The 23282-nt window shown below is 38.6% G+C and overlaps 1 protein-coding gene across 1 annotated transcript; it reads right to left on the bottom strand.

Moving 5' to 3' along the window:
* Nucleotides 1–302: 302 nt before the first annotated feature.
* Cyp301a1 (Probable cytochrome P450 301a1, mitochondrial) lies at nucleotides 303–22963 on the bottom strand. Its single transcript, XM_019061139.2, has 11 exons — nucleotides 22393–22963; nucleotides 11622–11857; nucleotides 10459–10705; nucleotides 9138–9254; nucleotides 8043–8119; nucleotides 5871–6081; nucleotides 5274–5436; nucleotides 3625–3794; nucleotides 2287–2365; nucleotides 1592–1804; nucleotides 303–486 (listed from the first exon to the last, which is right to left on the bottom strand). Exons 2-11 carry the CDS (start codon nucleotides 11848–11850, stop codon nucleotides 364–366), a joined length of 1629 nt encoding a protein of 542 aa, XP_018916684.2. The 5' UTR covers nucleotides 11851–11857; nucleotides 22393–22963; the 3' UTR covers nucleotides 303–363.
* Between the last annotated feature and the right edge of the window lie 319 nt (nucleotides 22964–23282).

Here is a 23282-nt window from a genome sequence, read left to right on the forward strand (position 1 = left end):
TTTCACTTCTACCTTCCCGAAGTCGTATTAAAAAAAATGATGAGAGAGTAATTGGAGTATTTTCTATCAAGCGTTTAAAATTACAATCTCGATGGCAAAGATCAATAAGATATCTGATCATGATCTGACTGCATCGGTTAAATTATTACGTTCTATAGCCGCAGGCCATGGATTTCCAAATTACCAAAGTTTTTGCCATAGTGTATAGAATGTTTATGATTTATAAATCAAGTTAAGCTATCAGTTTTAGCTTAGGTAGTGACATTGAAAAATAATATGGGAATAAAGCAAAACTCGTCAGATTGGACCGATAAAGTATATTTAATTGTCATGTGCATTGGTAAGATCAGTTTATTTTATTGACTATACATTTGTTCCACTTCTTTTGGTTAGTTTGAATTTCAGGTCTCCATCCGGCGCGTACATGAATGTCACCTTGTATTTCAGGGGATTGTGGTGGTATTCAAGTCTGTACGATCTAATTAACTGGAACAGATAGAATCAGTTACGATTAATTGATGAGGGTCGGTGTTGCGGAAAGGACGCGAAATACATATCGACGGTGAAATTCCTAAACCACGTGTCCTCCTCATTTTCAGTATCTTAAAATCTCCGCTCCTAATTTTTTTTTTTTTTTTTTTTTTTTTTTTTTTTTTTTTTTTTAGGGAGAACAAATCAACGTCATTTCCCGAGGTTATTAAAGCATTTTTCTCGCACGGAGAAGAAAAATCATAAAAGTTATTGAGCAATGGTGAGTTTTCCATTTAAAAAATAAAGTATGACAGGAAGTCTGCAACGTCGCAAACCGAATAGTTAGGGAGTTTAGCCGTCGATATGTCGCATTTCTCTTATTGAGAGAAGTTGCACAGGCAAGGAATTCGAATACATTAATATTTATGATTTTAATAAAAATCGTAAGATGAAGGAGTAATCGCCACAGGAGCTCAATTGTTTCACAGCGGCGCGAAGTTTCAGTCTCAAATGAACCGCGTCAAGCAGAAAGGAACTAAGCCACATGAGCTATTGGCAAACTTAATTGAGCAATTTACTTTATTACATGAAAACGGTTGTGCGGATTTTTGTGGAAATTTCAGTGAATACTTTGCACGGTACGAAGCAAATTTCTCAAAATTTTTAAAGGAATCCGCACATACGCTCTCTTGTAAAAAATTAAATTGCTCAATTAAATTTGGCAATAGCTGATGTGGCTTGGCTCCCTTCTGTTGAACGCGGTTGAAAGCCTCAGCGGCTGAATTGCCTCAGTTAGTTAAAATCTGCTGCAAATTTTTCTTTCGAAATTCTGTGTTAATACTCCAAGCTTTTCAAAGAAAATCCCTTGAAACTGTCAGTAGATGAAGTAATAAGATTTTTGGTGAAACATCAAAACGTAATAATGCAATGGGCCCCCTTTGATTCCTATCTCTTCAAATATAAGGTCATGTGAATGAAATTTGATTCGCAAATTGATCGTATGCAACTCTTGTGCGGATCAGAATATCAGCACGAGCATTTTTAAGTTGTATTTCCCGAAAGAGAAATACAATTATATTCTCATGAGAAATAAATACCAATAACTTTTGTTATTACTCACTTTAGCCAGTAGAACTTGCATTTCTAGATCGGCGAAACGACGCCCTAAGCACATTCTCGGGCCATGACCGTAGGGCAGTGACGCGAAGGGATGAATGTAATTCTCTTGACCTCCGTCAAGCTGTTTCATCCACCTCTCTGGATAAAACTTGTCCGGTTGGCTCACATAGTCGGGCATGTTCCCTGTCACAATCGTCGGGAAAACAAGCTGCACCTGGAATGAGGAACAAAGAAAAAGTAAGTGGTATAATAATTTCACTGGTGTAATGGACCAGTAGACAAGGTACGAATTTAAGCATTCTGATAATTATTTTATTAACCCACGTTGAACGAGATTTAAGCAACGAGCATTACTGAAATCAACTCCTAACCAAGATATTAAATGTTTCTCGACATAAAAAAACCTCTCGCAAAAACCAGCTCCGTGGCTCTAGTGAAATATTCTGGTATTAGGATACCAAACCCCCCCCCCCCCCGCCCACCTGGTGGATAGGGTTTGGCTTCTGTGTACCTGTTTTTGCTCTCCTAATAAAACGAAGGCGAGTCTATTAAAATTCTGCCGCAAATGCATTATAATGCATTGCACTGTAAACGAGGCACCCATTTTGCGGGCAGCACTTTGCACTCTCCAAAGACTTACTTAATGGGTTTGATTCAAAGTGATTGATCCAGGAAGATTTCATAAATTTTACTTACGCCTTTGGGTATTTTATAACCGCAGATGACCGTGTCCGCTTGCAGAGTTCTACCATTGCCTATGACCGTCGAATATACCCTGTGTAAATTAAAAATCAAGAAAAAAACCATCAATATGACTTTTTCGTAGCTTTTGACCAGTAATGGGGGGGGGGGGGGTGTCAATGAATCAACGAATTTGAACAGTCCGTACATGTATCCTTTTTTTACAGCCTAAAATATGATTCGCCGTTCTTGGATTTGAGTTACAGGCTCAATTTTCTTTACTGATAAAATAATAACAAAAAGAGGAGAGGGACTAACTTATTTACTGCATATTAAGAAAAATATCTTTAAAATATTCAATATGCGTCCATTGTTATCTTATGTGAAAGAGAATAGAATCGGGTGGATCATAAAATTCATAGTTTAACCTCAATCTCAAATACATCCTCTTTTGAGCACTAAATGTGCGATGACACTTGTAAGAGATGGCAAAATGCTACGCAAGATCTTAAGACGAGCCAATAATCAACATTTTTGAAGAAGTTTATTTATTTTGAAAAATACCTGTGCAGCTTTAAGTAGAAATTCACGCTCTGGAGCTTGAATTTTAAACAAGAAAGGGTCTTTTGGTGGCGTGGCGTTTTATATTTCTTTCCGAAAAGAAGGTGCCCTTGTTGGTGCCTATTCCTAGTTAGAGACATAATCGGAGACTGAAGGCGCGTAAGGCCACGTGCTGAGAAAACGGAAAGCGCTCGTGGAGATTGTCAACACATTAAAAACGCCTTCATTGTGAAAAAATACTCCCTAGTGTGGCCTCAGAGGCCGAATAGTTGCATCCATTAAAACCCGGTTAACAATGTTGTGCGATTGCTACAGATAATTTGTTGAAGAAGTGTGTCGACGCATAAAAAACGCCTTCATTGTGAAAAGATACTTCCTAGCGTGGCCTCAGAGGCCGAATAGTTGCATCCATTAAAACCCGGTCAACAATGTAGTGTGGTTGCTTCAGATAATTTGTTGAAGAAGTGTGTCGACGCATAAAAAACGCCTTCATTGTGAAAAGATACTTTCTAGTGTGGCCTCAGAGGCCGAATAGTTGCATCAATAATTAAAAACCCAATCAACAGTGTAGCAGCGTAGATTAGGGATTAATCTAACAATCATCCTCTTTTAAACACTAAATATGAGGAAATTTGTAAGAGATGCATGGGGAATGTGCTATGCGAGAGCTTCAGACGAGGATATTGCAAAATATTTTGAGAAACATCGTTTTTCATTTCAGAAAACAGCTGTTTTAATTTTTCTTTCTTCCTCTTATTTTTGCAAAGTTGATTTATGACAGTAAACCCTTACCTTAAAACTTCTTTGATGAAAGCTTTCAGGTAGTGCATCTGATCTAATTTGGCAGCGGTTAGCTTTTCATCAGGGTTTGGAAGAATCCTCACCATTTCTTGATACAGTTTCTCCTGTTCCTCCGGCCGAGTGGCTAGTTGGTATAGCATGGAACACACCGCCATTGAAATCTGAGGAGTGATAAATCAGCATTTAAAAAAATTCCCATTATCATGTAAAAACAATTCATTATCATGTAAAAACAATTAATACGTTGTAGTTTTGTTTATAAATAAAAGTTAAAAAAAAAAAAAAAAAAAAAATTCCGATCCATATCCGAAATCAAAACGAAAATTCTCGCCAAGAAAACTCTTGTGGAATACGTTTTGTGCTTTCAATGCTTGACATTTTACAAATACATGAATTTTCATACGAATGCAATGAAAACCAACATTCTTGCGCCATCTGTATTCAGCCACTCTTTTCCCCCAAAGAATGCCTTAATTGATTTATTTTTTTATTTTCCAATTAAGTACAGTGAAAGCTCGCTAAGTCGAATTGTGTAGGGACCGACAAAAAATTCGACTTGAGCGGAAATTCATCTTAACCGATTCTCCATTTCATTTATGAACGTGTCTAGGGACCGAAAAAAAATTCGACTTGATCGACATTTCGTCTCAACCGTAGTTCGACTTAGCGAGCTTTTACTGTATATACAGAAGCTGAGTTTTAGCTAATGGTACGTGTCAAATATGGTTTGTACCTCTAAAACTTAATTTTAACACATGTCAAACAAATTTAAATAAATCATATTATAAAATTGTATTAAATACATTAATATATATAATAAATTAAATATTATTTAATAAAAATATTAATTATGCCACAATATTATCAATCAAGCTATAATCCAAAATCTAAGCTCAGACTCGGATTTCCCGCAAAAAATAGATGTAGTTACATGTATCATATGTTATCATAGCGTTGAGGAAAGAGATTAAACAACGCGTATAGATTATGTCGTACTATCCCTTTGAACTACGCCGCCGCCGCGCCGGTCGCTCGAGTGAAACCGAACGGGGAGGCGCCGGCGCTAAGCGTTCGGTTTCGTCCCGAGGAATTCCTCACGATAAATTCTCATTCTTCCTCCTCCGCTGACCCACTGAGCACGTTGCCACGTTGCATTCATATGCTCGAATCAGTATGCCTACGTTACGTCTCTTTCCTTCACGCTATGCTCGGGTATGATACATGAAATTGCATCGATTTTTAACGAGGAATCCGAATCTGAGCTTCGATTTTGGGTATCACGCGTTTTAAGTCACATTTACCAACTTCAAAAATCCGAAATGACTGACGTGGCTTAAAATGCCATCTCGGCTCCTGTTCGATGGATTTTTCTGAAATTCGGTGTCGCGGGGTATTTTTCGATGGGAAACTCACATTTTTAGTCAATTTTTGAAAATTTTCAAATCCAATATTGCAGACGTGGCCTAAAATTGTCACATATATCAAAATTAATTTTGATAAAATATCACCTCCCCAAGATTTGAAAAGTCTGATTTCTTTATTTTATTATGTAGGGGACACTGCACAACTACGATACTTCAAAAGTGTCCAGTTTATTTCATAAGGATTTAAGGAGTTGTTTCGAGGAATACATTTCTTACCGTGTCAATTCCTACTAGAATTAAATCCAAGGCAAGAACATAAGCGGTCTTTGGGTCTGGTTCACTTGCCAAGATTCTTTCGACTAGAGATAAATCGTTCTCATTAACTACTGATTTAGTTTTTAGTCTATCCACAGCTTCGTTGATGTGCTTCATGCAGATTCTGAAAAGGGATGATGCACGTTAGAAATATGAATCATGTAGCCGAATGAGAGCTTTGTAGGAAGATGAAACTTCATATTCACATGTAGATAGACTTTTGATTGTTTGTGCTGTACCTATCGCTAAATCTAAGTAAATCTGCCTGCAAGCAATCGGTTTCGAGTGTAAAAGTTATGATTATTTTTTTTTTTTTTTAAATAAATGTATATTAAAGTTGGTCGGTACTTGATGTATTCAAGTGCAAGGATGCAATTCAATATTGAAAGTAAAACATTTGGATCATACTCCGAAGCACAAAGTTTTTGAGCTCAGTGAGATGTCTCAAAGGAAAAATAAAATAAATGAAAAATGGTTGTGCAGGTAATAAAAACAGAATAGAATTACCTTGTCTTTAATAACTCTGATGAAAAAAATTTAAAGTTTGAAAATACTTACTCAATGAAATAGTCCATATTCCCAACATATCTGTTCCATAAGGGTGAAATCCGGGCTGGAATATACCTCCAAAAGGGGAATTTGAGTTCTAAAATAGCTACGTTCCTCAGAGCATACTTTGCAGCATCTATAATTTTTTGAGGTTCCGAATCTGCTGGAAGATTAGGGTCTAAACATCCCAGGCGGGCGTCTAAAGCCACACGTCCTATGCCTGTAACACGATACAAATTCATTCAAAATCACATTTCATCCCGTTTGTAAAAGGAAAATCTGGAAGAAACTGAGTAGTCTCAATGGGGTTAGAGAGCAAGGAGGAAAAATCATATTCCCCGCCCCTACTTCCTAGAACGTTCCGTACCTAATTTACAAACGATCCCTTCGTCCAAGATTGTTAAAATTTAAATCGAAACCTAAAAATCAACTCTCTTGCACGTGACAGGTGATTGAGTTGACTTTGTAAAAGTTTCAATTTTTTATATTCCAACTTTTTCAGTTTAAACTGGTACCTTTTCCGATCTCGGACACATTAGTGCGGCGTATAAAAGCATGGATAGCGGATTTCTTCCTCGCAAAGAGTCACATGAATAAGCTTACGCATGTCACAAGTCGCCGTCCCTCTGATATAAGAGCATATCTCAATTTCTACGTGAGCTCTGTTGTCCATATAAACCCATACTTTCCGGGGCTCATGTGGTAATAGAGATACGCCCCGCCCCTACGTCAGAGGAGCGACGAAGTGCGCGTCACGCTTCAACAACTACGATAAATATTCGAGCCGTGCGGTATATAATTAAATCTCATTCACAAGTTTTCTAGGCTTGCTCCCAACGACCGGCAGGACAATTAAATCGGTAGCAAAAGACCGGTAATTTTCTTGACTTTGAACTTGACTCACATCGGAGCTCTTGAACTTTAACAAGTTTAGTTATTCTCATTCATTCGCCGATTCAAATTATTGCACCGTGATTGGACAAATTCAAAAGCAAAGGTTGGAGAGTGGAGTGGATCTTTGCTCATGTTCAGAATGGGCAACTAAACAAAGTATGAAGTAAAGTACTTCACAACATATCAACCAACTGACATTGGTTAAATGGCTCAAATACAATCGACACCATTTTTATAATTTGACTACTATTTGAACTGTGTCGTAAATACTTGTGTTAATATCTTGTCTCAGAGGTTGATTTTCAAACTCCCGTTAGGTGTATCGGTTTCTACGAAAGATCTGAAACAAATTACTTTTTCAAGTTCGAACTTTGGCTAATGTCGTATGGCCCATTCGCTAAAAAAAAGGAGATTCACACATCGACGGTGTAAGTCGGCAATCACATAACTCGGTTTGCGACGTCGCAGGCTTCCTGTCATACTTTATTTTTTTAACGGAAAACTACTCACCGGTAATTCTTTAAAACTGCCGTGATTTTTCTTCTCTGTGAGAGGAAAATTCTGCAAAAACTTCAAGGAATGATGTCAATTTTTTCTCCTTTAAGAAAATAACATAGAGGCGGAGATATTCAGACACCGCAAACGAGTTATGTGATTGCCGACTTACACCGTCGACATTCATCTGTAAATGGTTGCGACCTTTAGTTTTTCTCTTTTTTTTCTCGTTTTTTCCCAAAAATTTTACATAAGAACGATTTATGAAATCTGAAATTCCTGGAGTTCTGAGGAGCTTTATTCGATCCAATTTTGATGAAAAAATTCGTATTTTTGCCAAAAGAGGAGCAGCTGAAATCTAAATTCAGCGATTCTGTGATAACTTTGTGAACCGTGGCTTTATAAATTGTGCGATGGACACTAAACATCACCAGTCAGGCGTTCATGCAGGCAGGGCGAAGTAGGTCTCCACTCTCGACGTTCCGCGACATTGTGTCACAACTTCGCTGCAATTGTATACTTTCCATTACCTCTCTCCCCCCTCCCCCTCCCCCCTCTCCTCTTCGCCCTCTCCAGATTGGCACCTCGACGAAGACCTCATTCGTAGTTTCTGTTCAATTTCAAGCAGAGATCATGCGTTAATAAACGTGTATTTTGCGGTGCAAAACCTTGGAACTATTTTTCAAATGCACATAATTTATTAAGCACCTGTATTAACTTCGAATTACAAATATTTCATCACTTTTACTTGAAGAAAAATGAGGGGAAAAATAACATTTATAGGCTACTCACACTCCAAAGACCATTTGTGAACTTCATTATCAAAATCCGCCGGCAGCTCATCTTTTGAGTCTCTCATCTCTATCATTCTGTAATTTTCAAGACGTTAAAATCAGAGTTCCACACTTACAGAGAGGTAAATGGAGAATGATGTTGGATTTAAGTCCGTAAAATCTAAGTGTTTTTCTGGAATGCACGTGGTACTAGACTATATCGACGGTGTAAGTCGGCAATCACGTAATTCGTTCGCGGTGTCTGAAAATCTTCGTCTCTATGTTATTTTTTTAAAGGAGACCAAATTGACATCATTCCTTGAAGTTTTTGCAGAATTTTCTTCGCAGAGAAAAGAAAAATCATGGCGGTTTTAAAGAATTGCCGTTGAGTAGTCTTCCGTTTAAAAAATAAAGTATGATAGGAAGTCCGCGACGTTGCAAAACGAGTTATGTGATTGCTGACTTACACCGTCGATATCCTCCATTAGTCCTCTTTAAACGGTATGAAATATTTTCGTTATAAGATACAAGGGGAGGCCGCTGATAATTTCCGCTCCAAGAATAAAGAAGATACGCAACGAGTAGCCGCGTGAGGGATTGCAGCAAATTCTAGGTCGCGACAATTTCAGCGCCTTAAAATCAGAGTTAAAATTCTTGTCAAAAATTGCGATACAGCGGACGGTACATTGCGTTTTTCTTCCAAACTGCAATAATTTGCAGATGCGATTGTTATATTCCTGTCTGGGAATTGATGCAACATTAGGCTTCCACCCAAAAATTTATTCGTGGACTGAGTGTTATAGAAACACCCGATATCCAAACAAAAAAAAAACAAAAAAAAAAAAAAAATTTCTTCCAAACTGCAATAATTAATTGATGCGATTGTTATATTCCTGTCTATAAATTGATGCAACATTAGGTTTCCACCCAAAAATGTAATCGTGGACTGAATGTTATAGAAACACCCGCTATCCAAAAAAAAAAAAAAAAGGATATTGTCAGTAATTCCTCTTTCCCGAAAGAAAAGGGGTAAAGTAACCATAAGTAATGGGCAATTCCAATTTCTGACATAAGACCTGTTTCTAAATGTTAGACAAGTATGTTATGAACTCACCTGGTTAAAAAATAATTCGTGACATCCTCTATGGGCTCGATGTACTTTTTCACAGTTTGAATTTGCAAACATGGTTTTTGTACTTTGGTTCTAAATTCTCGCCACGGCTCTCCATGTCTACGCAAAAATGCAAAACAATTTTAGAACATTTGAAAACCTACATCATGACATAGCTATGACGACGAATATAGCGCACGAACATGACTCTTGAGGAGAGTACCCACAAGACGTCGCTCCTCTGACGTAAGGGCGTCACTCGATTCCCACATGAGCCCTAGAGAGCATAGAATTACACGGAAAACAGGGCTCACGTTCAAATTGAGATACGCCCTTACGTCAGAAGAGCGACGAAGAGTGTGCTCCCGTGAGTTGAATGATCTTAATAAATACGCCAATGAAATATCAAAATGGTTTTCGCACGATTTCAGGCTGATAATGTTTGGATATGTTAATTTAGGAGAAGCTTCAAGGGAACGTGCTTTGTTGCCAGCGCATCGTCAATCTTCGCACTTGAGGATTATTCTGACACATATATCGGATCGATTTCGACACTCACTCTAATAAATACATCCATTTGATCTGTTTATTTACGGTTACATGTTAAAATATTCAATTCAATGGTCAGTTATACTTGTGTTTTAACACGCTTTATGGCTGAGCCATTCCTCAATGATCTCTGCAATGACATTACATGAAATCTCCAAGTTAAAGTATATCTAATGAACATTATCTTTTGTACTCTCATGAGTTGGAATTTTGAAAATTTCCAAAAATGGTTAAACTTTGAAAATCTCTTCTTCTTGAATTTGGAGGAAGAACTGAATGTTTACCTTTCATTTACTAACTTAATGCTTACTTAATGCTTAATCATCGAGGTATCAAGGTACATACTTTGCCTTCGCTAAGAATTGCGACATATCGATTGGTATGCCATTTGGTAAAGAATCGATTATTAAGGTGTTCGCAGCGAACACCCTGTTTGTCGATCCTTTTCCATAGGTTTAAATGGCATAACAATCAATATATCGCAAGCACGCCACGCCACTGGTATGAATTAAATAATGATATCGGTTTGGGATTTGGTTTCTCTGTATCCTTGAATGGGTTGAATGTGAAACCTGAGGGGGGAGGGGGTACCGCCGCCCCTCCCAAATGACCTCATGGAAAAAACGTGGTTTTCAGTGTTGCCACTGCATGATCGAGAGTTCATTTCTAGTTAATTATGCACGATGCGTAATTGCAAGTACGCCTTTTTTAAAGGAAAAATAACCTCTTTTTAAGGGTTTAGCGTTTAGTGTTTGGTTCTGTAATGCATACTCACACTCCTACTACACCAGGCAGTCTGCCGAAGAAATCTTTTCTGATTTGACTTTTGTAATGGACAAGACAAGGCATCGAGGGTCTGAACGGAGTTGCTCCCTCATTCCTATAAACTTTCTCGATCTCGTCTGCATCGTAGACGAAGAGTAAGTCAGGCCTTCCCACAAGACCGCCCAGCCGAACGATTTTCCCGTAATCTCGGTACAATTTGTGAGACACATCCGCTAAATCTGAGATATCGTATTGTCCTGTCCAACAAACAATGAAACGTGAAAGAAATGGTAAAAATAATATTAAAAAAAAATGAAAAAAAAAAAAAAAATGCTCGACAAATAATTATTTGAAAATGATTGATCTTTTAGTTAATGGAAACTTCTGACGAATAACTCGGATCTTAATTACACAGGTAGAATTATGGAGTTAGACGACAGAGGAGGCAAAATAAAGCAGGTCATAAATGGACTGCATTTTGCAATTTAGAACTATATAAATTCTGGTTCATCTGAAAAAACACTGATGTGCATAGGGAAACTAATGGCACATACGTTGCTTTTAAACCTGGCCAGAATTTATAGTTCCAAATTGCAAAATGCAGTCCAAATAAAAAGTGGGCAAAGAAAGAGGGTGCTACGCCAGTAAACGCCCTCGCCCTCACACGTGAAATGAGGGAAAGTCATGACTTTCATGAACAAAATTCCAGATTTGATTAGACAATGGGAGTATCAAATGACCAAAATCTGGTGGAAGGGATGCCAATGTTTTGGGAAACATACAGTCCCTTTGATATTTATTTTTCATCGGATTTTCATGAGAGGTATGTTACGGACAAGAAAAAACACTTTAAAATGTGGCCCGATATGTGTGTAAAAAGGTGGTAAAATAGCACTTTGTTAGCAAGGTGGTAAAAGGAGTTGTGTAGACTTGTTTTATCCCCGCAAAATATTGTGGACCCAGCACTACTTACCGCATCATATGGTGTGGATTAATGCGCACTTGTTTTCTATCTATGAATTTAGTTTCATCCGACAACAATAATTTTGCCTAAACCTGATCTAAAGCGCTTTGCCTGGATTTTTGCTGGGGGAACATCCTGATGCTGTGCTGTCCTTTGTACTCTGTCAAGCAGTTCATTACGAGGGTAGCAAGTGGAATGGAGTATTTTACCTATAACTGGTAAAAGGCGCCAAGTGTTGCCGAGTATGGGGATGGGAGTTGGCCCGGGGAGCTCGCTGTAAGGCTTGGCGTAAGCGCACTCGGTCACTTCCGCCTCTGGAGTAATGGTCTCTGTCGTCGCGGCCGCAGCTGATGACCTCTTGCGGATGTGATGGAGTTGGTGTCTGTGCCGACGCTGTATCGCCGAAACCACTGTCGATGTTGCTCTACTTCCCTGCATCCTCGAACTGAAATCATAACAATTCGCATTGGTTTTAGTTTTAAATGCAGCAAAAATCTGAAATTTCAGTGAATTGGGAAGGATTGTTGAAGAATTTTGCACCGATTAGGATCAAAGGCCATTGATTCTCAAAATGTTATGAAAATCATAAAATACGATCTCAACATGAAGGAGAAGCAATTGTAGCTTTTTACAATGCTCATCGTAATTCCAGGTCCTGGTCATAGTTACAACGTTACTTTCGTAGTACCTAACGACTTTCTTGGGTGTGGTAACAATGTAGCATTATTAGTCGAGACTAAACTAATTGTTGCCGCGAAAGTAGCATTGTAACGAAGAATAGAATATTGAAAGAGGACCTGAAATCCTTTATAACTCATTAAAGAGCAACGATCCTTTTTTCTTAAAAAGATAGAGAAATTTCTGGTTAAAAGCTCAAAGGTTGAAATGTTTTTCCTCAAACAAATAAGATGGCGATGTGTAGTTTTGCACTTTGGCCATCGATATTCAACATCATAGTGAATATTGAACGCTGAGCCTTAACTCGAGGCAACTAAAAAAGGTGGCGAAATTAATTTTTTGGAGTCGACTAACATAGCACGAAGACGTTCGATACGTGGCAATGGTGAGGAGTGAGTGCATCGCCTTGACCCCTTGCCCCTTCTCTCTGCAGCGCTGCCGTGCTAAGGAAGAACGCCGTATGAGCATTTGAGAGTTGCCAAGTTTCTCTTGATAAAACGTGTATTTTTGACGACAATCATGTACATTTTTCCTTGAAATTTTCGGATATTTTAGATTTAATTGCGTAAAAAATTGTCTCAAAATTTGGGGAAAAAATATTCAAAATTTCCCCCGGAAATTCGGTTTTTATCGAAGGAAACTTGGCAACGTCTGATGGCTCATACGGTGTTCTTCCTAAGCACGGCAGAGCGGGTGACACGAGGCGTCTGCCGCGACGCAAAGCCAGGCGCGACTGGATGCTGTGGAGAATGAGGATAGGTGGCATGACGCCGCTGCTGGACTTAACAGCAGCTCTCTGAACCCGACGAAAAAGCCGAGCCAAGAGTCTGAACAAGTTTGGGCGTAGTGAACTTTCCCGACCATCTTTGAAGCATTTACGCTCACGCTTAACGCTAGCTCCACCTTCTCAGCTGTGGTCGCGGTATGCCGCGGGCTCCGTGGCCCAAAGCTCGTTGTCAAATGTGACGCGAAAGTGCAATGCGGACGAGTACGCGTGAGAAGTCACCACGCAGCACAAATTTGACGGCTGTATCCATAGGTAGTTAACCTAAATACATCTGCTGGCTGATTACTGAAATTTATAGACAAAGAAGAAAAACGGAGCAATCCTATTGGTTGAAGCGGAAGGCCCTTATGGACTCAAAGGGAAAATGATGGATTAACTACAGGATCTCTTGTGGGTTGCGTTGCTTAGTCGACCACTCATCTACTTTGTCCATTGCAACCACCCTCTTTCACCAATAGGATCGCCCTATTTTCCCTTTGTCTACCAATTTGATCAATCGGCCCGTGGCTTCGTTCTAATTGTGTTTTATTTTTATTATTTTAATCCGACAAAAATAAGTCTGTCAGAGACTTTAACGCAGGGTTAAGAAAAAAGCGCCTTGCCCCTATATTTAGGTCGTTCTCCGCTTATACATCTAATATACCTCAAATGTGTGTACATACTTCATTATACTAATACTTTAAAGACGCAATGGTTCAGAGACTTTAACGCAAGGTTAGCAAAATAGCGCTTTCCCAAATTCCGCTTTTATAAGTCCGCAAAAGTGAAATCAAAGCTGAGCGGAGTGATACGAGTGAGTGGTGAAAGAAAACTGAAATTTCATGATCTTTAGTTTTTTTTTTTTTTTTTTTTTTTGAGTAAGTACAACTTTATTATACATCAATGGGTAGAAACGCTTAAACCTCGAGAAGCTAATATTGTAGACATATTTCTGCCGAAAAATCGGCTGAATTCGAAAAGAATATACTGATTTGATTTTCCATGCTATGTTCCTTTAGAAATGCAGAAATAAGGTCGTCTGTGTCTGATTGGCCGAAAAAAAGCTCGGGATGATCAATTGGCCAAGCACCTCTCTTATTCAATGCGGGATCTTATTTTCCTCTCGTAGCAAATCAAGATTCTTCAAGATTCAAGATTTTCGTCATTCATTAAATACTATGTATAGTAAGCGCTGTACATTATCAAATAAATCGCGGAAGAATGAAAAATTATAAAATGATACCGACTTTATTCAATACAACACCGTAATAGTGGTTGTAAGAACCATTTTGAAAGTATTTTCGTTTTGAAGAGATTTCAAACGATGGAATGCGATGTCAATGACTTGCCGGTTTTTGGCATATTTTATCACCTCTTCCTCTCTTCGGCCGACTTTTATTCTCTCATTCTTTTCCCAACTTGAGCTTGCCGCCCCTCCAATTGTGGCGCACCCCAAGCCGCGCATGGTGCTACAAGACTCGTTACTTGTTGGAGAACTATTTAACAAGAGAGATACATCGTTTCAATATTAATGAACATCTATCGGCACTCCCACAGAGTAGTTCGGTACGAAGCAAGACACGTGGACTTTCGTTAGGCGAGGCGAAAGGTCCTCGTCCTCACTTGCCAAAAAAATGAATAAACATTCCTGAAGAAAATTTTTCAGCTACGTCATCTGACTCCCATGTGTGACTCCCTCTAACAAAGAGCAGAAATGTTCTTATTTCTAACATCAGAAACAGACATAGTTATGTTAACCTTATACTGCTATCCTCAGCATGAAAATGTAAGTAATAATTAAAGAGCTTTTATTCCTCCTCATCCAATCGTTTTCAAATGGTAGCTCTTTAATGGTGAAAATTCAGCTGCTGGAACGAAGCCATGAGCAATGTGACGCTATCTCCCCACTAAATAATGCAAAATTTTGCAGTTTAGTTTGGAAATGAGGGTCCAATGAGTGTTTCCAATTTGTTTTTCAACGAAGAAACTGAGGGTAAATCAGTAGAAAAGAGTGCAACTTCAAATTGTCCCCTCAGAAAGCGGCAATCCTCTCTCTAAAATACACTTCTATCCCGTTCTTCGATACCCTTCCCGCTAGTAAGATTCAGCATAAAGATGGACCGAAAATGAGAGCAATGGTTTATCAATTGCTTCGGGAGGAGAACTTAAGGGACCTATTACCTTGTATTGTGGTACTTTTACTCGGCATACTTCTTTTTTCTCGTCCGCGCCAAATTCTGAAAAACTTGCAATTTCAAGAACTTCAAATTCTCCATGGAAGAATTTGCAGGTGTCTGAAATTTGATGAATTCCGTACTTGAATGGACGCTACAAAGTGAGCTGAACACGAGGATATATTTGAATCATAAATTGAATAATTATTGGAGGAGATATGACAAAATGATTTCATCAGCCAAAATACATGCGTTTAAATGGGAAATGCAGCCAGATGAGGTCACTAGGCGGCGCATTTTCTCAGTTTTAAATCTATTTTTAAACTTTTTCCCATACCCGAAGAAAATTATAAAAAATACTGCAAAATCAGCTCTTTAGGCACTTTCAGATGAAACAATACAAAATTTGCGTGCACATTCTCCAATGGAGAATTTTGTAATGACGTAATGACGCTCATTTCCAGACTAAGCTGCAAAATTTCGCATTATATGCTGGGAATTAGCGTCACATTACCCATAGATTCGTTCCGGCAGCTGAATTTTCTCCATAAAAAAGCTATCATCATCGGATGTGCTATGAGACTTGGTTCACGGTGGTGTGACTGCGGCTCTCACTCTGCACGCTCTGACGCATAATAGCTTCTAATGTACTGCCGTGCTAAGGGAAAACGCCGTATGAGCCTTCAGGCGTTGCCAAATTTCCTTTGATAAAACACGAATTTCTTGGTAAACATATGAATATTTTCCTTCCGATTTTTCAGATAATTTTGTTCGCAATTTCACCTAAATTTCCTGAAAATTTTGAGGAAAAATATTCATAAATTTCCTAAAAAATGAACATTTTATCGAGGGAAATTTGGCAACTGTTGGATGTTCATACGGCGTTTTTCCTTGGCACGGCATTGAACCTCTCCTTCACTGCATCCGAACCGCAAGATCGCTAGCTGGTGATTTATCCTCGATCCAACCTACAACTCGATTTGCGTACACGCACTTTGATGTCAATAACATTCTTGACAGGCCGCAATCATTGCTTCTTCGATCACACGCGATGGCAACGAATCGGTGCCGATCGTCAAATCGTTGACGTTGATGTAATTTCAGACCTTGCCGAGACTCATCGTTGCATCAGCGCATCAAAGGGTAATACGTTTTCTTGAAGCATTGTCGTGTGACAACTTATCGTATATTGATAGTATATTGATAGTATTTTGCAAAAAGGAACCAAGAGCACTGCAATGGTGCTAAGATTGTGCAACCTCTTTTGTCTTGGAAGGAAAGCCCTGATCATATGCAGACATTTTTTATTCTACACGCTAAAATCTGTAAATTTAAGACAAAAATTACCGTATATATTTCATATTTTTGCATGATTACAGTAGTTTTATTGCAAAGGGTGAAATTCCACAATCTTAGCAACATGGCATTGCTCCTGGTTCCCTTTTGCAAAATGCGATCCAGTTTATATTCTAATGAAGTGCCGAAAAACAAAAAATCGAAAGTCAAGTTTTTACGCCAATTAATGGGTCAAAATATAATTCATAATTGAATACACTGAATTCATTCACTACCTCTTAGTAACTTTATTCGACTTTGCTCTTACTCTAACAATACCTGATGGAAGGAAACCAAGCGACATAAAAACTTTTCTCTACTTTTTAGATATTTTTGCATGCGAGTGCACGGAGTCGAGGCGTAACGTTTCGTTTCAACCGTCAAATTCTAAGTAACAATGTGACAGTTTTAAAAACAAAGCTATTCACGTCCGGTTATGCCCATCATTCCAACGATACATATAACTAATTTTAAAAGGATACATTAAGCAGCCTGTTCAACAGGATTTCAATGGGGGTTACATCACTGGCTCCCCTGTGTTAGGCAGACATCAGTATGTCCACTGCATTACAATTAGGAGTCCGTCTGATTTTCTGGATCTCCCTCTTAAAGTCATATCACGTGTCAAAGTGTTGCCCGGTAGGATGCATGGTTGCCATTTAAATGCAATTGCGCTCACAGAATTTATCTACATTGTTAGTTTTGGTAAAAGTCATTCGTGCAAAAGCTTAGGACTGGTGACGTATATTTAATAAGGGGGCATACTTTTTTATATACATAAAAGCTGTTTTCAGATCTCTGGCACTCTGCGACACCCAGCCGCTAAAGCCCTCTTCTATCTACCTAAAGCCTTTCATGAAGTTGGCACTTCCTCATTTCCTCCAAAACCCCCTGTTGCCATCCTTTCACCGGACGTCCCCTTTGTCTCCTCCCAGGAGGTACCCAATCAAGCATCTTCTTCAGCAACGTTTCTTCTGTCATCTTCTTTAGGTGATTCTTCAAGCTCAAATGAAGTGGTCGAAGTGGAGTGCGATATATCGCATCGATTAGGTCAAAAATCTCGGCAGATTTTGAATTTTTAGCGAAAAAAAAGGACGATAGCCCCTGCGCATGAGCCTAAAGAATCATTCTAAACCCAAAGTTAAGCAAAATTACAAGAAATGAAAGTAGAACAGTGTTTGGAAAAAAAACCTCGCATTCGATACAGAAATTGATGGCTGAATCGAATTCGAGGTCTTTTTCCAAACACTATTCTGCTTTCATTTCTCGGAATCATGTTAATTTTTGGGTTTAGCATGATTCTTCAAGCTCATGCGCAGGGGCTATCGTCCTTTTTTTCGCTAAAAATTCAAAATCGACCGAGATTTTTGACCTAATCAATGCGATATATCGCATGCCAGTTCGACCACGTCACTTGAGCTTGACGAATCACCTTAACATGACCATACGACCATACCACACAAGCAGTTTGGTCTTATGACGTCAAATACGATATCATTTTCGACGTCCATGATCTGACGCACTCTATTATTGCGAGAGGTGGGTCGAGAATTTTGGATGTGGTCATCATGTCTGCCAGCGTGAAAACCAAATGTTGTGGGCGCATAGTCGGCTAGTGGGGATTTTGTTTTGTGGTAACGGAGGTCAACAGCAAAATGAAAATTTCAAGCGATAACCCTCTCGCGGAAATTTGACTGATATCATGGATGGCGGCTGAAGCCAATTTGATAAAGGTGTTAATTTCCTCACGCAAGGCATCACTCACAGCGCTGCGGTCCTTTTCAGCTGCCTAGAGTAAACAATGTCAGGTTTGAAGGGCCCCTAATTACACTTGTATCGCAAGAGAGGCTAAATATTTGGAGAGAAAGTTGATTTTAGAACAGTCTCAAGTCTCAGCTGAGCATGCTCCTTGGACTTTTAAGCTGAGAGGCGTCACGTTTCGTCCTTGCTGAGCATCTACAGCATCACTCCATTAGTTTGAGTTTTCATATCTTCTGAAGCTCAACTCACCCGACTTGAACTCAGATTGAAACGATCATTGCGTCCTCTGGGATGGGTCAATGACACAATTTATTTTCATTTTTATTTGTTTATTTTATTTAAATAAACTTGGATAAAGTATATAGAATACATGATAAGGTCGGGATTGAAAAGAATAATTTTGTGTTTTTCTTGACAAAGTCCCCTAAATATCTCTCTCAAATACGTTCCTGAAGTGGTCTTAGATAAAACAAACCTAAGTTCCCTCAAGCTATATCTAAATCTGCCCCTAGAAAATTTAGATTAATGTACCTTCAGGGAATTTTAGAAATTAAATCACGAGCCCGGCTTTTCCCCACACTCATAGCCATGGTACGCCGAGAGACTTAAACGAAGGATTAGAAAAATAAATCAGTGATCTCAGCACAACATACCTTCCGATAAATTTACCATATTTGTTTTTACTAAAAATTTGTTGATCTGTTTTACTATATATACTTTACTAAAATGTAAACAGCGATGACATGATGCAACATTTTTTTTATCAATAAAGGTACCTTGAACTTCATCAATGAAATTATGGTTAGAGAGTTATAAAATTGCTCCTCACATTTTTTCTTTTGAAAAAAATAGAAGTAGAGATTATAACAGGAAATTTTTACCCATTTTTAAATTTAGATAATAAATAGAATGATAAATGAATTTTAAAAAAAGATGATCAGTGTCTGCTGGCTCTAAAATAGTGTTATGTTTTTGCAAATCTGAAGTAAGTTCTGTCGATAAATAGGTTTATTATACGGTTCATATAATTTGAACACAAGATATGAGATCATTTTCCAGTATACATCGAATCAGGCCATAGGTGACGCGATAAGTATGGCGGAAACATTGTATTTCATTAAGCATGTATCTGATACAAATTTAGCGGAATATTTAAAATGAAATTTCAAGTTCTTGAAGTATATTCCTTTTTTTTTTTTTTTTTTTTTTTTTTTTTTTTTTTTTTTGCATTGTGTCATACTCTGAGACGCGGTGCTTGTTGCATTCCTTCGCTGTCGAGAATCTCGATTCAATAGCAGAATCAACATTGTAGATACTTTGGATCTCATCCCACTCTCAAAGTCAGGTTTGCATTGAAATGAAAATAGCATGCCGACCAACTGGAACTTTCTCCTCTTGTACGTTGATAATCAATTCCACGTGCGCATTACAACGCTGTATGTAGCCGACTCCGGGCACGAGAGAGCCTTTAGAAAATTTCTGACGCGCAAATCACAATCCACGCAATTTATCCATACTGTGCACGAGGTGCCTCACTCATTATTACAATCATTTACGTTCTATTATAATATGTGAATATTATTTAAATTCTCATTATTATGATATTTACGTACTGACGCTTTAACGACATTTACATTTGTTTGAATTGAAGAACTTGTTTTTCCAAAAAAAGAAAAAAAGAAAAAGAAAACATTAAAAAATGGAAACCTTTGTCTCTTTTGTCTATAGTTTTGTACATCAATTTCAAAAATCAGCCTGCTGGTAAGTGCAATCAAGGCGTGCAATAAACTCATGACTGTAAAAAAAACCTAAATGCCTGGATTTTATCAAAAAGCAAAAGTCGAATATTCTAACTGAGATTGAAATTCTGATTATTTTGCTGATTTTAAACAAAATAATTTTTCGTCTTGTAGGAAAGAATTCTCTGTAAAATTTTTTATTCTACGATGGTTGAAAAAATCGTTTCTAGTCCTTAAACGAGCCTTTATCACGAAATTTGCAGCATTTTATAAAATACCAAATTTTCAAAATATTGACAATTAAAATACATAAGGAGCGCCAGGAGAGCAAAATATAAGACAATTTCGGGTATTAGATGAATCGCTTACTTCTAAATCATTAAAAACTCGACTGTTACAAAATTTTGCAACCTATCAAAATGTGATTATCTGCCTCAGCATTAGATAACATGCCTGATTTGACCATTTGCCTACGCAAGGTCCACTGCAATATTACAGACCAAGATCGGACCAAACCGTCACCTCTCATTCATTTTTCAAAGCAACGGACGTGGCGCTAAAAACACGAGTCAAAACTAAAAATTTCTCCCGCGAACGCGCACTAAGTGACCCTGGGGAAGATGAAATGTGCAACTCAGCATTTCAGCAAGAGCAGTTGCGTTAAACTTTGTTTAACTCATTCACACCGTAAGCTCCGACGAATTCTCCGGTCAGGGTCTATTTGGCAAAGCTCGCGAGTTCAAGCGTTGCCAAGTCGCGTTGTTTTGACATCACGAGACTCGCATCCGCGGTATCGAGTTGCAGAACTGTCTCGTGCAATTTGGCACCAATGTAAAGTTGGCGAAAAATCTAAGGAGTGTAATTGAATGAGAGTAATGCAAATTCCCTTGAACTTGGCGCATGTGCTACGTATCGCGGAGTGCCGATACTTGATTGATAATTATTGACATTAGCGCACAAGTCCATCCGGTAGTCAACAGCACTTGCAGCAAGTTCTCTTGCTAATTAGTCTTTTATGATCAAGTGATAATGATGATCAACACGGTCATTGAGTCGCTCTTTGGGTCAATCGACTCATTGGACTTATCCTCTGGGGTTAAGATGGAACCATCCCTGTGGGCTGATAATTGAGTCACTCTTTGGGTCAATTGGCTTGCTGGACTTCACTCCTCTGAGGTTTAGATGGAACCATTCCTGTGGATTGATAATTGAAATTGCTGGACAACAAATAGACAAAGAGAATTAAGGGATCCTTCTGGTGGAAACGATTGGTTTGAATAGACGAAGGAGATAGTAGAATAACTAACAGCAACCCACGAGGAACCCTACAGTTTTTTCCCTCTCCGTGTGTAACAACCATCCGTCACATCCGATGGGACTGCTCCATTTTCCCTTTGTCCTTTTTATCTGTCGCTTTGTCTATCAATTTCAATAATCAGCCCACTGCGCTTGGCTATGATGACAACTGCAGACAACTACCGACTTACAAACTCTGTACTATCAAGCTTAGCGAAAGGCTAATATGAGTTTAATGTGTTTGCTTGCATGTTCCTGTGAGATTCCTGGTTTATTTTTCTAGTCTGTCGTTTAAGTCTCTCGACGTATTGTGACAACGAGCGTTAGGAAGAGCCCGATCTATGATTAAATAAACTTCCCTGAATTTGCATTAATCTAAAGTCTCTAGGGGCAGTATTGAGACCAGCTTAAGGAAATTTCCAGTTTTTTTTTTACTCAAAACCACTTCATGAACGTTTGAGAGAGATTTTCAGGAGATTCCGTCAAGAAATACACAAAATGTTTCCTGAGATTTCGACTTATCATGTATTTTACTCTCTCTCCAGACTTATACTTTTTAAGCAAGAAACTATACAGAATGTATTCGAATTTTCAAAATTTGTCATCAAACTCCACACAGTGGCTACCATGTTGGAACTTTAAACCCTGGTATCTCCATGTTGTTCAAAAAGTACGGCACGCTTTTGCATGCAGAAGGATTTTTGGAGATATAATTTTGATGCGTAACGTAGACAAAAAAAGGACGATATTAGGTTTTTTTGAAACTTGGGATGCAGTCAAAGCTCATAAAACACCACTTTCTGATAAACTTCTATAGGAGACACAAGAAGTGTGCAAGGTACGTTTACGTATCTTCCTCCCAATTTTGTCCATAAAATGAATACTTCCACGTCACGCTTCTAGGTAAAATTTTTGAGAAGAAACATACGATATGATAATTTATTAGGGTAGAGACTTTTAATGATGGACAATCATGACCCCAGCTCTTCAACCAGTGGTAGCCTGCACATCTAATACTTTCTTTTTCTTAAGAATGATGCCCCCTCCCCTCTCCAACCCTCCTTTCTGATTGAATTCATGCACACTGATGTACATAAAAACGCACTGCTCAATTTTTGTCTCGGTTATGCTCTGAAGACAGGGATCTAGTAGTTTTTTTTTTTGTGAAATTTTATGGTCGTTCTAATTGAGAAAATAACATTAGTAAAAGAACATGCTTTTTAATGCTCACCTTTATCTGTAGGTTGGACAGAAATTCCTCTATAAATGCGGCTTCGAAAGTAATCCAATTGACTCGCACAGACACTTTTATCATAAAAAATGGGTTTTAGTTACAAATTTATTGCTAGTTTCGCCAGTGATACTCTGTCGAAATGTTTGCATTATTAATGTTCGAGGCACTTTTTTTAAATCACAAAACTTTTTCAAAATTTAACCGAGCATTAATTATATCACCGTTTAACAGGTTTAGCTACTTTTTCATTAATGTGTAACAAAATTCACTTGTTATTAAGCTACAGTGGAAGGTGGTGGAAGAGAATTGATAATAAACGGATGTATCATTCAGCGAGAGCTTTATTTTCTACGGGTCAAGATCATCGCTACTGGGTAAACAGACTCAATTTTACACGAAATCAACCACACTCACAAAACTACGAAACATTTGCCACCGTGGCGCGAAAATAAAGGATTATGGACTATTATAAATTTTCTCAACGGACATTAACCAAAGAAATCGAAGGGGGAGTTTGATGCGATGGTATGCCGTGGCGAGGACCCAAAACACCTGAGAGAGAGAAGAGTCGAAGAGAAAACGGGAACGCGGCTCCCATACAACGGGGCCCGCCGCGTGGCCCTACCTCAGCCCCCCCCCCCCCCCCCCCGGTTTACCGTAGCCCATGAGATACCCGGTCACTGTGCCCCCACTGGTCCGCGCTCTACGCGTCGCTTTATTCTTTCATCTCATCAGAGGTCACAACTTGAAGAATTCGAGACCCCGAAAGTAGGGCACGATCGATCTGGCATCATTCGGGTCGAGTTGCGTGGAGGGGAATCGACTTTTTTCGTTTGTTTCAGAAACGGCGTAATATCCGCATTGATTTAATGGTGCGCGTCTATCGA

The sequence above is a fragment of the Bemisia tabaci genome, chromosome 3 (genome assembly GCF_918797505.1).
Source record: "Bemisia tabaci chromosome 3, PGI_BMITA_v3".
Taxonomy (NCBI): Eukaryota; Metazoa; Arthropoda; class Insecta; order Hemiptera; family Aleyrodidae; genus Bemisia; species Bemisia tabaci.